Raw genomic sequence first — 16,320 nt, forward strand, 5'->3', positions numbered from 1 at the left:
ATAGGCAACACAGAAGGGAAAAGGAGCTGGGGAAGAGAGCTTACTCGGGAAGACCTCTTGGAGATGTGACATTAATATGGCTTCTAAGGTGGGGAGTGTGGTGGTCTGGTTAATATGGAGGAGGAGGAATTTCCAGGCCGGAGAGAGGATGTGGGAAAGGGGTTGGCGATGACATAGACAGTGGCAGATAGTAAGCGAGAAATGACCCAGGAAGCAGGGTGAAGTATGGAGGGGAGTGGGGAAAGGCAGGAGGCAGGGATGTCCGCAAGAAGGCCGATGCAGTTGTCAAGGTGGGATAGGATAAGCGCTTGGATCAGTATAGAGAAGCAGCGTGGCTAGAGGAGCAGCGTGGCTCAGTGGAAAAGAGCCCGGGCTTTGGAGTCAGAGGTCAGGGGTTCAAATCCCGGCTCTGCCAATTGTCAGCTGTGTGACTTTGGGCAAGTCACTTAACTTCTCTGTGCCTCAGTTATCTGTAAAATGGGGATTAAGACTGTGAGCCCCACATGGGACAACCTGATCACTTTGAAACCTCCCCAGTGCTTAGAACAGTGCTTTGCACATAGTAAGCACTTAATAAATGCCATTATTATTATTATTATAGTAACAGCTTGGATGGAGAGTCCTAGATCACCTCTACAGTCCACTTCCTTTGCTCCTGTTCACGAACTGCAGAGCACTGTTAGTGGAAATCTAGATATCAGGCTGACCTTGTCCACCTCAATCTCTGTGTGCTTTAGCTCTCCCGGGAAAAATCATTTAACTTCCTCCTCAATCCCGTACCCCCTTCCCCCACACCTCCCCCATCTCTTGGCTCTAAAGATCCGTCCACTTACCACACTGAAAAAATTGAAACCCTCTCTCTAAAATCTCCGCTACTTTTCTCCAGTCCCTCATTTAACTCTCCCATCTTTTCCAGAAGTATCTCGAGATAATAATAATAATGGCATTTATTAAGTGCTTACTACATGCAGAGCACTGTTCTAAGCACTGAGATTGAAGAGATCTGCCTTCTTGCAAAATCCACCCCCACCACCTGCTCAAAGTCACACAGCTGATAGTTGGTGGAGCTGGTTTTTGAACCCATGACCTCTGACTCCAAAGCCCGTGCTCTTTCCACTGAGCCACGCTGCTTCTCATGGCTCCTTCACCACTGCTTTCAAACATGCTCATATCTCCCCATCCTACAAAAACCTCTCCTTTGACCCCGTGGCTCCTTGCAGTTATCACCCCATCCCCCACCTACCATTCCTCTCCAAAATCCTTGAGCAACTTGTCTATCCCCACTCCTTCCAGTTCCTCTCCTGTCTTTCCCCTGACTTTCCCATCACTGTAGCAGCACCAACATCCATCCTTCCTGTCTCACAAGCCCATTACCTTGATGTTATCTTAGACTCATCTCTCTCATTCAACCCACATATTCAATCCATCACAATCCTATCAGTTCAACCTTCATAGCATTGCTAAAATCCACTCTTTCCTCTCCAAGGAAGTTAATCCATATCCTGTCCCACCTTGATTACTGTATCAGCTCCTTGCTGACCTCCCTTCATTCTGTCTCTCCCCACTCCAGCCCATACTTCACTCTGCTGCCAGGATCATTTTTCTACAGTCCATGTTTCCCCACTCCTTGAGAAACTCCCATGATTGCCCATCCACCTCCACATCAAACAGAACCTCCTTACCATTGGCTTTAAAGCACTCAATCACCTTGCCCCCTCCTACCTTACCTCACTACTCTCCTACTACAACCCAGCCCGCCCACTTCACTCCTCTAACACCAGCTACTCTACTTCAATCTCGTTTATCTCACCGCCAACCTCTGGCCTGTATCCTGCTTCTAGCTTGGGATGCCCTTCCTCTTCATATCCGACAATCATTCCCTTCACCTCTAAAGCCCTACTGAAGGCACATCTCCAAGAGGCCTTCCCTAAGTCCTCATTTCCTCCTCACTTACCCCCTTCTGCATCATCCTTGCACCTGGATTTGCTCCCTTTAATCACCCCTCAGCCCTACAGCACTTCTGTAAATATCCATAATTTATATATTTATCATTAATGTCTTACTCCTCCTCTAGATTCTAAATTTGCTATGGGCAGGGAACAAGTCTACCAACTGTTACATTGTGTTTTGAACAGTGCTCTGTGCACAGTAAGAGCTCAATTGATTGATTGAGAGGAAAGGGTGGGTTTTAAGCAATGTTGTGAAGGTAGAACCGAAAGGATTTGGTGACATATTAAATATGTGGGTTGTATTAGAGAGATGACATGAGGATAATGCCAAGGTTATGCGCTTGTGAGATAGGGAGGATAGTGGTATTTTCCACAGGTATGGGAAAGACAGGGGAGGACAGGATTTGGGTGGGAAGATAAGGATGATGTTCATCATTGACAATGTGTATATTTATATATACAAATGTGCCCGGTGACATCATTTTATGATGGGGTATCCTGTGAGAGTTACTGATGGTTTAGACGAAGACTAAACCCTTAATTCTTATGTAACCCTAGTGTAGACCCTCCCCTGTTTGGGAACTGACAAAATTTTGCCAAGTGGGGCAATTAATACCATTAATAATAATTGTGGTATTTGTTAAGCACTTAATCTGTGCCAAGTACTGTGATAAGCAGTGAGATAAATGTAGGATAATCAGGTTGGACACAGTCCCTGTTCTACAGGGGGCTGACAGTGTAAGTCCGAGAGAGAACAAGGTATTGAATCCTCCTTTTTACAGCTCATCGTGGGCAGGAATCATATTATTCACTCATTCAATCATATTTATTGAGCCCTTACTGTGTGCAGAGCACTGGACTAAGCACTTGGAAAGTACAATTTAGCAATAAAGAGAGATAATCCCTGCCCACAGCGGGCTCACAGTCTAGAAAGGGGGAGACAGACATCAAAACAAGTAAACAGGAATCAATATAAATAAATAGAATTATAGATGTATACACATCAAAACAAGTAAACAGGCAATAGTATAAATAAATAGAATTATAGATATGTACATATATACACAAGTGCTGTGGAGGGGGAAAGAAGGGAGAGAGTTGGGACAATTGGGAGGGGAGGGGGAGCTGAGAAAAGGGGGGCTTAGTCTGAGAAAAAGGGGGCTTAGCCTGAGAAGGCTTCTTGGAGGAGGTGAGCCTTCAACAGGGCTTTGAAGGGGGACAGTGTGGTTGTTTGGCAGATTTAAGGAGGGAAGGCGTTCCAGGCCAGATGTTGGACATGGGTCACGGGTCGACGGTGGGACTGGAGAGAACCAGGCACAGTGAGAAGGTTAGCACCAGAGGAGCGGAGTGTGCGGGCTGGGATGTAGGAGAGAAGGAAGGTGAAGTAAGAGGGGGCAAGGTGATGAAGAGTTTTGAAGCCAGTAGTGGGGAGTTTTTTGCTTGATACAGAGGTTGATAGGCAACCACTGGAGATTTTTGAGGAGGGAGGTGACGTGTCCAGAAAATTTCAGTAGAAAGATAATCTGGGCAGCAGAGTGAAGTATTGACTGAAGTGGGGAGAGACAGGAGGATGGGAAGTCAGAAAGGAGGCTGATGCAGTAATCCAGGCGGGATAGAATGAGTGACTGTACTAACGTGGAAGTGGTTTGGATGGAGAGGAAAGGGCGGATCTTGGCAATGTTGTGAAAGTGAGACCAGCAGGCATTGGTGACGGATTGGATATGTGGGGTGAATGAGAGAGCGTATTCAAGGATGACACCAAGGTTGCAGGCTTGTGAGATGGGAATGATGGTAGTGCCAACCACAGTAACGGGAAAGTCAGGGAGAGGACAGGGTTTGGGAGGGAAGATAAGGAGCTCTCTTTTGGACATGTTGAGCTTTAGGTGGTGGGCTGATATCCAACTAGAGATGTCCTGAAGACAGGAGGAGATGCGAACCTGGAGGGAGGGAGAGAGAACAGGAGAGGAGATATAGATTTTGATGTCATCTGCATAGAGATGAGAGCTGAAGCCATGGGAGTGAAAGAGTTCACCAAGGGAGTGAGTGTAGATGGAGAATATAAGGGTACCAAGATCTGAATCTTGAGGAACTCCTACAGTTACGGGGTGGGAGGGTTGAGTGGAGTCCACAAAGGAGACTGAGAATGAATGGCCAGAGAGATGAGGAGAACCAGAAAAGGATGGAGTCAGTGAAGCCAAGGTTGGATAACGTATTGAGGAGAAGGGGATGGTCCAGTGTCAAAAGCAGCCAAGAGGTAGAGAGGATTAGGATGGAGTAGGAGTTGTTGGATTTGGCAAGAGGAAGACCATCGGTGAGCTTTGAGAGGGCACTTTCATTAGAGTGGAAGGGACAGAAGCTAGATTGGAGGGGGTCCAGGAGAGAATTGGAGGAGAGAAATTCGAAGCATCAAGTGTAGACGACTTGCTCCAGGAGTTTGGAAAGGAAGGGTAGGAGGGAGATGGGGCGATATCTGGAGGGGGCTTTGGGGTCAAGGGAGGGTTTGCTGAATTGTACTCTCCCAAGTGCTTCGTACGGTGCTCTGAAAACAGAACGCTCACAATGAATGTCATTGATTGATGAGGAAACTGAGAAGTTAGAGTCAGGATCACACAGCAGGCAAGTGGTGGAGCTCGTATTTTGCATGAGTTCTGTGAAAGTACCATGTACGTAAGGTACTCCTGAGTGGGTTCACATAGAGGAAAAGCAGTCCACATTGCTGTCAGCATCTGAGTATTGACACACAAATTACACCAGAGGTGAACTGGGCTAACTTGCTAGCCATAGCAAACCACACAAACCTAGTACCACTCTGATTCAATGACACAATTTTCCCTAAACAGCCTCTTTTCCTAGAGGTGCCAATTTCAGAGGCTCAATGCAAAGAGCTTTGAGACAGCAAAAGACAAATTGGTTCAAAAGTAGACACGTGGTGCCAACAGCAAATGCCAATTCCTACGTGCACAGCATAAAATGGACTGTCGATGTAAGTTTTTTCGATTCTCCTCAAAGTCATGGAATACGATCTCACCAAAACTAGTGTCATAATCACGATGGTATTTATTACTTACTATGTGTCTGGAACTGTGGCAAACACTGGGTTAGACACAATACCATCACACTCAGTTCCTGTCCCACCATTGGCGCACAGTCTAAGAGGGAGAAAGAACATGTATTAACAAAGAAGTTAAGTGACTTGCCCAAGGTCACACAGCAGAGTAGGAACTAGAACCATGGTTTCTATCTCTCAATGCTGGGTTCTTTCCAGTAGGCCCCGTTGTCTCTTCATCTTCCCCTCTAGACTGTAAGCTTCTTGTGGGCCGAAAATGTGTCTACCAACTCTGTTGCGTTGTCCTCTCCCAAGCACTTGTAGAGTGCTCTGCCATTGTTTTGTCTCCCATACAGACCACTCTCCTACTCGTACTAGATTGGGTATGTTGTAACCACCTGATTTAAACTATAAACTCCCGAGACAAAGGATTAACATTCTTAGATTCGGGCCGTCTTTAAGGAAATCAAGTGACTAGCTAAAGTGAGAGGGGTTCAGGAAAGAAGACTGCTTTAAATTTATGAAAGGTTACCTTTCTTCAAAAACAGGTTGCAATATATGGTGTGTATTCTTTCCTGCCCTGTAGAAGAACTCCCTGTTTTTGCTGTCTAAAATTCCACAGTGACCAACTTCAGGCTTATGATTTAGAGAGAAGAGGCACCCTAGGGAGTAACATTTTGCTGACAGTCTTCTCCAGCCCTTCTTTTTCTTCTTCAGATGTTTTGGCATCTGGAAGTATCCACTCGACATAGCACTCACCGGTCTAAATACCCAGGTTTATGGCTTGTTGTTTAAGTTTGTTTCATGCAGATAGTGCTAAGTACACGATAGGCCTTTGCATAGCCTTCTCTTGCCCTCAATGGCATTTAGTGAGTGCTTACTGTGTGCAGAGCACTGAACTAAGCACTTGGGATGGGAGAATACACTACAACAGAGTTGACAGACACGTTCCCTGCCCCAAATGAGCTTAGTCTAGAGGATGAGCTTTAAAGGTTTGATCTCTGACAGCCTGTCGACCCTGGGGAAGTTTCAAAGATCAAGTCGGAAAGGGGCAGCAGCACCACTGGCTCAGACAACGGTTGTGGTTGGGACAAAGGGGTTTTGGCTGGCCAGTTTGGTCACAGGACTGAGAGCTGCGTGAAAATGGCCAGCCCTCCATTCCAACCACAAATGAGTCACTAGGGGTGGGCCCAGTCTCATATGTAAGGTCAGTCAATCTTATTTATTGAGCGTTTACTGTGTGCACAGCACTGTACTGAGCGCTTGGGAGAGTACAATATAACAATAGACACATTCCCTGCATCCTCTCCTTTCACCTTCTGGGCCTTGGTTAGAATACACCTGATTGTGGGGAGCAAAAAGGTGTTCCTCCCAGGACCAATTTGAGCAAATGACTTTGTTCCAGACAATGGAAACTCATTCAAAATTCCCATTTTATTTCCTTCAAAAAGGTTTGCTCATTTAGGGGAATTGAAGAGAAATTCAGCGGGCAGTGTGTCCAAACTTCATTGGGCATCGCACCTAGTTTGTTGCGGATTCTCAGATATTAAGGACTCCATATTGCAAGCTCCAAATTAATACTCCTAGTTTTGGGGAACTGGGATTAGAATGATTTAACACTAATGTGTCAACAAGAGGAAGCAGGTAACTTTCCACTTATCAAATCCTGAAACAAATAATGGCCCCTGAGTTGGCCTTCTTCAACATGGAGTTTGGCACAGAGGGCCTTGTAGAGATTGAAGCAGGGTGTAAGAAGGTAACTACAGGTTAAATAACAGCATCTCAGCAAGGAAAAATAATATTTTTGTCTAAAGGAATTAACCATTAGGCAGCATGGCCTAATGCAGAGACAAGTCTGGGAGTCGTGGGACCCAAGTTCTAGTCCCCATTCCTACTACTGGCCTATTGTATGACCTTGGGCAAGTCACTTCACTTCTTTGGGTCTGTTTCCTCATCAGTAAAATGGGGGTGTTATTTCCTCTCCGTCCCTCTTAGATTGTGTTCCAGGTTGGCCAAGAGACTGTCAGGTTTGATTATCTTATACCTATCCCAACCTTTAGCACAGTATTTGGCTTAGTAAATACAGTCTGTAAGCTCTAGACTGTAAGATCATTCTGGGCAGGATATATGTCTACCAACTTTGTAATATTGTACTCTCCCAAGGGCTGAATCCTGTGCTCTGCACACAGTAAATGCTTAATATCGATTGCTTAATGCCCCGTTCCAAAGCATGAAGAGGGAGAAGTGGGAGAGGATGGAGCCTACTTCTACAAAGTACCATCAACAGCAGATGATCTGATCTAAATCAGTAATGTGCAAAGCCACACACTTGAGAAGCAGCATGACTTAATGGGTAGAGCACAAGCTTGCAAGTCAGGACCTGGGTGATAGGTGCTCCACTACATGTCTGCTCTGTGACCTTGGGCAAGTCACTTAACTTTCCTGGGATTCAAATTACCTCAACTGTAAAATGGGGATTGAGACTGTGAGCCCCACATGGGACAGGGCTGTGTCCAACTAGATTGCTTGTATCCAGTCCAGCACTTAGTACAGTGCTTGGCACTTAATGCCTAACAAATACCATTATTATTATTGTTATCATTATTATACTCTAGGGTGAGGGCAAAGCTACTGGAAAACTTGGCCAGTTATGAACAGTGGGAGAGCTTGCTGCTTGGTGCCATCTTGTGTTGAATAGTCTGCACAAGGAAAAGCCACATCAATAGATAAAAGCGAGGAATTTTGGAGGGGGAAAACACCATCAAAATTAATTCCCACTTCCACTCCTGTCCAAACAGCAGCTTATCATATCTTCTGCACAAACCTGCTCTTTACTCGCCTACGATTACTCAGGAGCAACATAAGGTGAATTTAATCCGTTCAAAGTGATATTTGCAGGGTGACAATAGCAGGAGTTTCCAAATGTAATTCATTCTCCAGTGAAATGATGCTGTGTTCGAAAGGGCACGGGAAAAAAAAGAAAAAATTGGGAAAGCTGAAAACAGATATCACAGGCGTGCTCTCCCCTTGCTACTGAAAGACAAACTGGAAAAGCCACGGAGTAAACAATGTTGTCATTTATTTAAATCATTTACTCCAAGAAATATATATATATATATATAAAAACACAGGACAATTACAGCACTAAACCAGGCTCCTTAAAACCAAAATAAAACCTTTTCCAGGATTCCCTCTATCCCCACTCAAGTCTTATTCCAAATTCTCCTCCTCCCAGCCAGGTGAAACAAGAGCAGGGCATCAGTACAGAAACACAATTCGTAAGAGCCAGAGCCCCTTTCTGTCTTTAGAAAGCCCCATCACTCTCTCCAGACATCCAGGGGGTAGATATTCTGGTATTTTTCCAAACTCCATATACTCAAAGTACTTTCCTAATTAGGAAACAATTTTCTCAAAAGCCAAAAGAGTTTAAGATTTGAGGAAACCGGGTACGTTCATTTGGATGGAACAAAGCCAAGACTCGGTGGTCCATTCCCACAAGAGTTCAGAAATGTCTTGCTGGGTTAGAGCAAGTAGAAGAACTACCCCCCCACCCCAAAATAATGGGAGTATAGCATATACACTCTGAGCCCCAGCTCAACTGGCCACCCCCCCATCTATCTGCCGAGAAACCCAGCCTCGGTTGCTCATAATGACAACCTGTTCTTGGGCACTAAAATGAACCACAAAGAAAGGCTTGTTGTGCCTGTGTGTGAAATGAATACCCCAACACAACCCCATTTGCAAAGGAGGTTTGTTGTCTGGGGAGGCCTGCTAGTGTCGGACACAGACGCTGTGTTCGTTGGGCAGACGTGAAGCCACTTCAGACTTCAATTTAAGTTGGAACTGTGAGCTCCGGCCACCTTCACCAGGTAATCCCATCACACAACCGAACTGAATGAACTAGGAACAGGAACACCTTCTTCAGAAATGGGTCTCGGTGATGAGATCTTGAAGGCATGAGAGGGTCAAGTGGATTTATCAAACCGTCAAGAGAGAAACTCAAAACGTGAGTCACCCCGTTTGCTTTTTGAACAGAAGGACGAATGTGAAATTTGGAAATCCTTTAAGAAAAGAAACTATTCCATGTAATTCCTGGATGACTCCAAAGCACAGGCAACAAGACTGGCCAAGGAACACAACCCAACGGCCTATGTTCACGGAAAAAAAAATCCCTCCTGAGCCTGGAGGAAAGATGTTATAAACAATAATCCTTTCAGGATAAATTTCTTGTTATTGTAACAATTCCCAAATGCTACTAATAGTCTAAGAAACCCTAACTTCACTGGACTCTCCCTTGCATTAATGACTGACATTTCAGTTCTCCACCTCTCAGCCCCTAAGCATCTCTGCCCTATTATTACAACACCTGTTAGGCAACGGAAACTCAATGTAACAAAGCATCAACCCAATAAACTCCTAATGTCTGAGTAGCCTACAGCTGAACCGCAAGAAAACCCTTTGTTACCGGGTGGAAATCAGAATGGAACTCTTACTTCTAGTACAGCAGCAGTGGGAAGAAACACTTTGGGCAGGAGTCCAGATGACAATTTAAAGAAAAAAAAAGGCTCTGACTCGTTGCAAGGGGCTCGTAAATCAGTGCGTCCATTTGCTGAAAGAACGAGGCAGGTTCTGCCTGGGGAGGAAGTTTGGGGAACTTTGACTAGCTTCAAGATGGAGGGTGCATTTCAAGCAGGAGTCAGGGAGAGGTAAACCATCTAGAGACAAGAGGAGAAGGGCTGATCTGTCACTGCGAGGGCTTGAGAAATTCCCTTTTTACAGCCCACAGACCAGTCTCCGATGAAGTGCCGGCAAAGAGGCTCTTTGCCCCTAGGGAGCCATAATGGACTAACCTTTAATGGAAGAAATGCAGAGAATGCTCCTTTCCCTCCTCCTCACACACTGTCAGGTTCCATTTCATAAGAAATGCTGCTCCTTCAGGTCACCCTGTCACCAAGACCATTTTTTCTTATTTACAGGCTCTACGCAAATCTTAGCAATGCCTGGAAATAAAGTTTTCTCCATTTTCAAGGCCTCTTTATTGCTAAAACTGAGGGCTTTAATTGAGTCAAGGAGACTTGCTGCCTCACTTGGAGCCCTGCTTCACACACCGAGAGAACTGAGACTGCACAGGCCAACGGGAGTCAAGAGGGAATATGGCCGGGGAAACCAATCCAAGGCATCCCCCATTTGCCAGTGTGAAAAGGCCCCTTAACGTGGGGTTGAGCCCCCGACTTATACCGACTCTACTCATGGTGGTCCCCCATTTGCCAGTGGGGAAGGAACCCCGACTCATACCAGCTCTCCTCACGGAGTTCAAAACAATGGGGGAGTGAATTTTGGAAAGGGAAATAGAAAAACCCCAAACCAAGGCTGAAAGTTCCTGCCACTTTCATAGGAATGGTCTTGTCAGCTACGAGCAAATATTTTAATTAAACATTCAGAAAAAGGAAAAATAATAAAAAAAGACACGCTTTGGAAATTATACAGTAACGGGTAGTTAAAACGTTGAATCGCATAGAAAATGGAACCAGGGGAAGTCTAACAAAAATGCAGTTTAGTTCAACTTTTGCTTTTTAATCTCTTCATAAGACTTTGCGTCCCAGTGCACATTGGAAATGACAGCTGCCTCTAGAACTTTGGAGTTGCATGGCTCCCAGGGTGATCAGAGGGTGCGGGGGTTATATTCTGGCAGTTTCTTTAGTTTCTCCTTCTCCGTTTCGCTCTCATCCCTTGCTATCACCAGGGAGTGTGAGTAGCCCATGGCAACCTGGGGGAAGAAATCAACAATGGCATGAATCCTTCCAAAGACATAAGGGCAGGGAGTCTTTGGCTCCGTGGGGTGGGAGACGGCAGGGTGGGGTCTGGGGTCACCCGGTCAGAGGTGAGTTTAAGCCAGGGGTCAACGGCTTTGGCTTTTTGCTTTCCTCTTGCCTATCCGGCCGCTGACACCCCCTTCACATCCAACAGTCCACGACGTTCCCCCGTCCTTCAAAACCCTCCAAAAATCACATCTCCTTTAGGCCTTCCTAGCCTAAACCTTCAATCCCCCCATCTGTCCAACCCTCTACATCAGTTCTGGATCCTTTAGGAACTTTCTATTCACTCCTCACCACTTATGTACATAGCCTTATTACATGTTATTTCCCCTATTAATAGTTTACTTTAATGTCGGTCTCCCCCTATAGACTGTTAAGCTCCTTGTGGAAAGGCATAACACCTACCAAGTCTACTGGACTTTACTTTCCAAGTCGCTCAGTACAGTGCTCCGCACTCAGGAAGCACTCAAAAAAGTACCACTGATGGGTGAGATGGTCAGGGGCAGTAACCTGGCTCATAAAGAAAAGAATTCCTGGGAAATGCCAAGTCTACACAGTAGAAAACCTACTCTCCTCTCCATGAGGTCCCAACATCTGATATGCCAGAGCCTTCTAGGCCCTCAAGCTTCTTGCGAATCAAAAAAAAAAGTCTCCTGAGATGCCAAATCACGACACCATGGGGGGAACGATCTGAACGTCTGCCCTGTCTGCGCTCACCCCATGGGCATGTGGTGTTCTCAACCACCCAGCTCCACGTCAGTGCATTCTGTTCTGTGGGAGAGGGCTTCCGGGGTCAAAGCTGGTGGAGAAGCCACGCTAGACTGGCGACTGTAACAGCATGGGCATGTGCCTTGCCACCTGCCCCTTACTGCTTTAATTCAATTGATTTGCTGAGCAGATTAATGACATGTACCGGGCGGGGGAGGGGCACCAAACAGGCACGAGCAAAGGCCTTCAGCCCCAGCAGCAAATTAATTCTGGCAGGTCAGGTCACGTTTGGAAGCAATTGGAACTGTTAAAGCCACAGTACTGAACCGCCCCCAGATCTTGCTTGCACTACTTCTACATGCATGGTGGAGGGAGATCGGGAACCCAGTTTAAGACAGGGTGACACTGACCACGGACTGACGGTGACTACCGGAGACTAGGAGGAATGAGATGACGATGAGTTCTCCTCACTGCACCTCATTCTCGCCTGTCCCGCCGTCGACCCCCGGCACACGTCCTCCCCCTGGCCTGGAATGCCCTTCCTCTGCACATCTGCCAAGCTAGCTCTCTTCCTCCCTTCAAAGCCCTACTCAGAGCTCACCTCCTCCAGGAGGCCTTCCCTGACTGAGCCCATTTACCTCTCCTCCTCACCATCCCCCCTGCCCTACCTCCTTCCCCTCCCCACAGCCCCTGTATATATGTTTGTACGGACTTATTACTCTATTTTACTTGTACACATTTATTATTCTATTTATTTTGTTAATGATGTGCTTCTAGCTTTATTTCTATTTATTCTGACGACTTGATACCTGTCCACATGTTTTGTTTTGTTGTCTGTCTCCCCCCTCTGGACTGTGAGCCCGTTGTTGGGTAAGGACCGTCTCTATATGTTGCCAACCTGTACTTCCCAAGCGCTTAGTACAGTGCTCTGCATACAGTAAGCGCTCAATAAATAGGATTGAATGAATGAATGACAATGTGGCCCTTGCCCTCTGGACCCACTCCGGGGCAGGGGATGAATGAATGCCCTTCCCAGAGAGGCCACCACATCCTCTCTGGGGCTGGGTCTTGGGCTTTGACCAGCTGGACCGTCTCCTTTGCTCACCTGCTCTGTATAAATGCCATCCAGGGTTTTCACCTCTTGGGCTGCGGTGGAGGACTTGGGCTTGTGATCTCCGTAGCCCTGGTGAAACACAACACAGCAGATGTGGGTGAGTTTGGAGCTGATTTGCCACAGGAAGGGATCTGGGTGTCTGGCGTGGGTCGGGTGACTCATTCCCTATTTGCTCTCCTTCACTCTGCATTCCCGGATTCCTTGGTCCCTAATGACAAATTCTTCACCGGTGGGATCAGGCACTTTGGAAAAATGGTTTATTTTCATTTGTATCAGTGATTTATTCAGCTATTTTATTCTGCTAGATGTGCCCTACTTCCTGCTCTATCCTTCTTTCTTCCTCTCAATCTCTCTACTTGCAATTTTTATCTCTCTGTCCCTCAGATCGTGAGCTCCTTGAAGGCTGGGAATGTTTGACTTCGGCTCTCCCAAGTGTACAGAACAGTGCTTCGCTCTCAAAAATAGCTCAATAAATGCCACTGATTAGTGGTTTAATTTCAGGCCCTCCAAGGCCGCTTGGGGCTTCAGCTTCCAAAGGGGCTATTTTTTACCCAGAGAGTAGTTCAGCCCCACAGAAACCTGGCCTGAACACCTCTACTCTCTCCACAACTTAGATAGACTGTGAGTTGCTCAAGGGACAGAGTCTGCATCTGATTCCCACCTGTGTTCTCTTTCCCAGGGGTTAGTACAGTGTTCTGCACACAGTAATAAATGCTCAAGGGACAGAGTCTGCTTCTAATTCCCACCTGTGTTCTCTTTCCCAGGGGTTAGTAGTGTTCTGCACACAGTAATAAATAGGACGACTTACTACTCTGAAGGGCTTCTCCATCTCCAAGTATGGTCCCTTCCCACATGGGATTATTTTATACCTATCCCAGGGCTTAGTCAGTAGTAAGCGCCTGACAAATACCACAGTTATCATTACTAACTGGAAACTGGCTATCATACTCATCATCCATTTCAGGGAAAGGGACAAGGAAGGTAAGGCCATGCAGCCACCAGCACAGGTCCAGAATCCTCTCCAGCATACAAAGGTGATCAATTAGGGGGCAAAATTACTCAGAGACACTCCAAGACATCAGAGAGGAGATAGTTAAAATAAGCAATGGGAGACAGGTAATAGGAACTCTAAGGGGCTCAGTGAGAGGCAGTGATAATGACAGGCAGGAAGAGTGACCCTGCTTTGGGGAGCACAGTTTTCTTTTTCTTTTTTTAAATAGTATTTGTTAAGCACTTACTAAGTGCTGGTTAAACTATACCCAGAATCAGTTTCCCTCCTGTCACTTGCTCCAGCTGCTCTCCAGTCCACTAGATGGAAGATGTGTGTGTAGTATGGCTGAGCGCATGAGAGAATGGAGGTATGACAGTGGGAAGCTTGGATGTAAGGCGTGGGGGGGGCGGGGGGAGTGAGTGAGAGAGAGAGAGAGAGAGAGAGAGAGAGAGAGAGAGTGTGTGTGTGTGTGTGTGTGTGTGTGTGTGTGTGTGTGTGTGTGTGTTGTAGGGAAGAAAGGATAAAGCCTTGGGATTGCTATTCCAGAGGGTCATCTCAATCGTGTTTTCTAAAAAAGTCGAAATTCCCCCTTCCTTCACATATTACACTTTGTGATCATCATATCTTTTAAACATCCCCACAGAGCCCATTTTCAATGGGTCTCTAAGAACACAGGGAAGCAGCATGGCCTAATGCATTGAGCAGAGGTCCTGGGTTCTAACTGGGACTTCGCTACTTGCCTGCTGTGTGACCTTGGGCAAGTCACTTGACTTCTGGGTGCCTTGGTTTCCTCAACTGCAAAATGGGGATTCAAAAGTTGTTCTCCCTCGTATTTAAGACTCTCAGCCCTATGTGGGGCAGGGACCCTGTCCAACCTAACGCGTATTTACCCCAGCACTTGGGACTGTGCTTGACACAAAGTAAGTACTTAACAAATACTATTAAAAGAAACAACAACATATTTAAACTTCTGGAGGTCACCTAAGTTCCTGTTTCCTTTCACACCTAGAGAAAAGAGGCTCATTTTAAGGTTCAATCAGGCCTGGTCATCCTGAATTTCTTCTGCCTGCCTGGCTCCCTGGGAAATCAATGGAAATGGAAAAAAACATGCAGGCCACGGGAAGAGAGGAGAATACAGCCTTAGAGTTTGGGACAATAGAGCAAGGAAAGCTTTCTCTCCCCTTCTCCTTCTCTACCCAACACATGTGAATTTTAACAATGAGAAAACCAAACAGAAAAGGTAAAGGCCTTTGCAGAAAAGTCATTCTGACGGCGGGGAAGAGGAGCAAGAAAAGGGAAGAAAAACCAAGTAGATGAATACATAAGCATGCTTCAAACAAGCCACTCCACTCTGATGTATGTCTTGGGAAATTGAAACGAGCAAATGCACTTCCAGGGAGCTGGGGCCTGGGCTCTCCAGAAGACTTGTGGGCAGGAGGGATGAGAAATATGGTCCATTAGCTCGGCCCTGATCACTTAAGTAATTGAAAAGAAAAAACAAGAAGAAAGGATTTGAGTCACTTTTATCAAGTGAGGGAGAGAAAGTTGTATTTTTGGTTTTCAAAAAGTATGCTGTGATTAGCTGGGCAGAATCCCATTCTGGGATAAACATTACAATGAATCGTTTCTTCCTGGCCATTTGGTGACGGCCTCACAATGTTAAGGGGGCTCAGATTGCCCAGGGAAAATGGAGCCAATTAGGGGTTTTTTGGCACCAGTTCCTGGCAACTCAGTATTTCTGTAAGGATGAGTCACCTGGGGTGCTGCTCAGTGCTAATTCCTCCAGAGCCTGGGAGAGGTGACACCCAAGAAATAAACAGAGAAGGGATACTAAGTTTGTAGTCGGGAGGGGAGGAGACCTTCAGCTCCTGGGTTTGGGGAAGTGCTGAGCTTTTCCAGATGGCTGGACCATCCCTTCTCTCTCTGCCTGAAACGGGATCTTCCCGAGCCATCGTAAAATACTCTGACCCGAGAGCCAAACTGCTCACACTTGCTGCTAACCCACACCTAATCAGAGAAGTCGCACTGAAAACCAATAGGTGAATGCCCAGTGGTGGCAGAATGAGCAGATTCTTGCAATCTCTGAGGGCCAGTGGGGTCGAATGGTACAGTGCTAAGCACTTAGTACACTGTTCGCACACAATAAGCGCTCAATAAATACGACAATGAATGATTTTGACACAGCTCTGACACCGTCCTCCCAAGCAAAGGAAAAAGACCCAGACCCGGGAAGGGGAGGAAAGGAAGAGAAAAAGCACCTTTGGCTGCGATGCAGCTTTGGGGGACAGAATCGGTGATCAGAGATTGGCGCTCTATGGTTCCAGGGAGACAAGGGAACAGTGAGGTTGCTTCCTTACCAGTTCGCCGAAGGTTGGAGATGGGCCCCAGCTGATTGTGCTCTCATCGGCAGCCACTATAATACTGCTCTTCCTGAAAACAAGGACAGAAGGCATGACCTCTACCAGTTAGCCCTTCCCTGTCTCTAGACTATAGGCTCTTTGTGGGCACAGAATCCGTTAAATTGTTATATTGGACTCTCCCAGAAGCTTAATAGAGTGCTCTGCACACAGTAAGAGCTCAATAAATATGACTGACTGGCTCCCGCTGGCCTACACGGCGGTGTCTTGGTTTTACCGGCTCTTTACATCACACTAGGCTTTTTAGTAATGTCACAGCCTCCCTTATTCACTATTCAG

The 16,320-nt window shown here is 46.3% G+C and overlaps 1 protein-coding gene across 1 annotated transcript in view; it reads right to left on the reverse strand.

Annotated features, from left to right (window-relative positions):
- Positions 1 to 8,057: 8,057 nt before the first annotated feature.
- RCC2 (regulator of chromosome condensation 2) overlaps positions 8,058 to 16,320 on the reverse strand; it is a 47,588-nt gene continuing 39,325 nt past the window's right edge. Inside the window, exons 12-14 of the mRNA XM_038747017.1 lie at positions 15,982 to 16,054; positions 12,625 to 12,702; positions 8,058 to 10,762 (exon numbers count right to left, since the gene is read on the reverse strand). Of these exons, the coding sequence (XP_038602945.1) occupies positions 10,658 to 10,762; positions 12,625 to 12,702; positions 15,982 to 16,054 (256 nt within the window). The 3' untranslated portion in view covers positions 8,058 to 10,657. The remainder of the gene's footprint in view (positions 10,763 to 12,624; positions 12,703 to 15,981; positions 16,055 to 16,320) is intronic.

This window comes from Tachyglossus aculeatus, chromosome 5, assembly GCF_015852505.1.
Source record: "Tachyglossus aculeatus isolate mTacAcu1 chromosome 5, mTacAcu1.pri, whole genome shotgun sequence".
Lineage (NCBI taxonomy): Eukaryota > Metazoa > Chordata > Mammalia > Monotremata > Tachyglossidae > Tachyglossus > Tachyglossus aculeatus.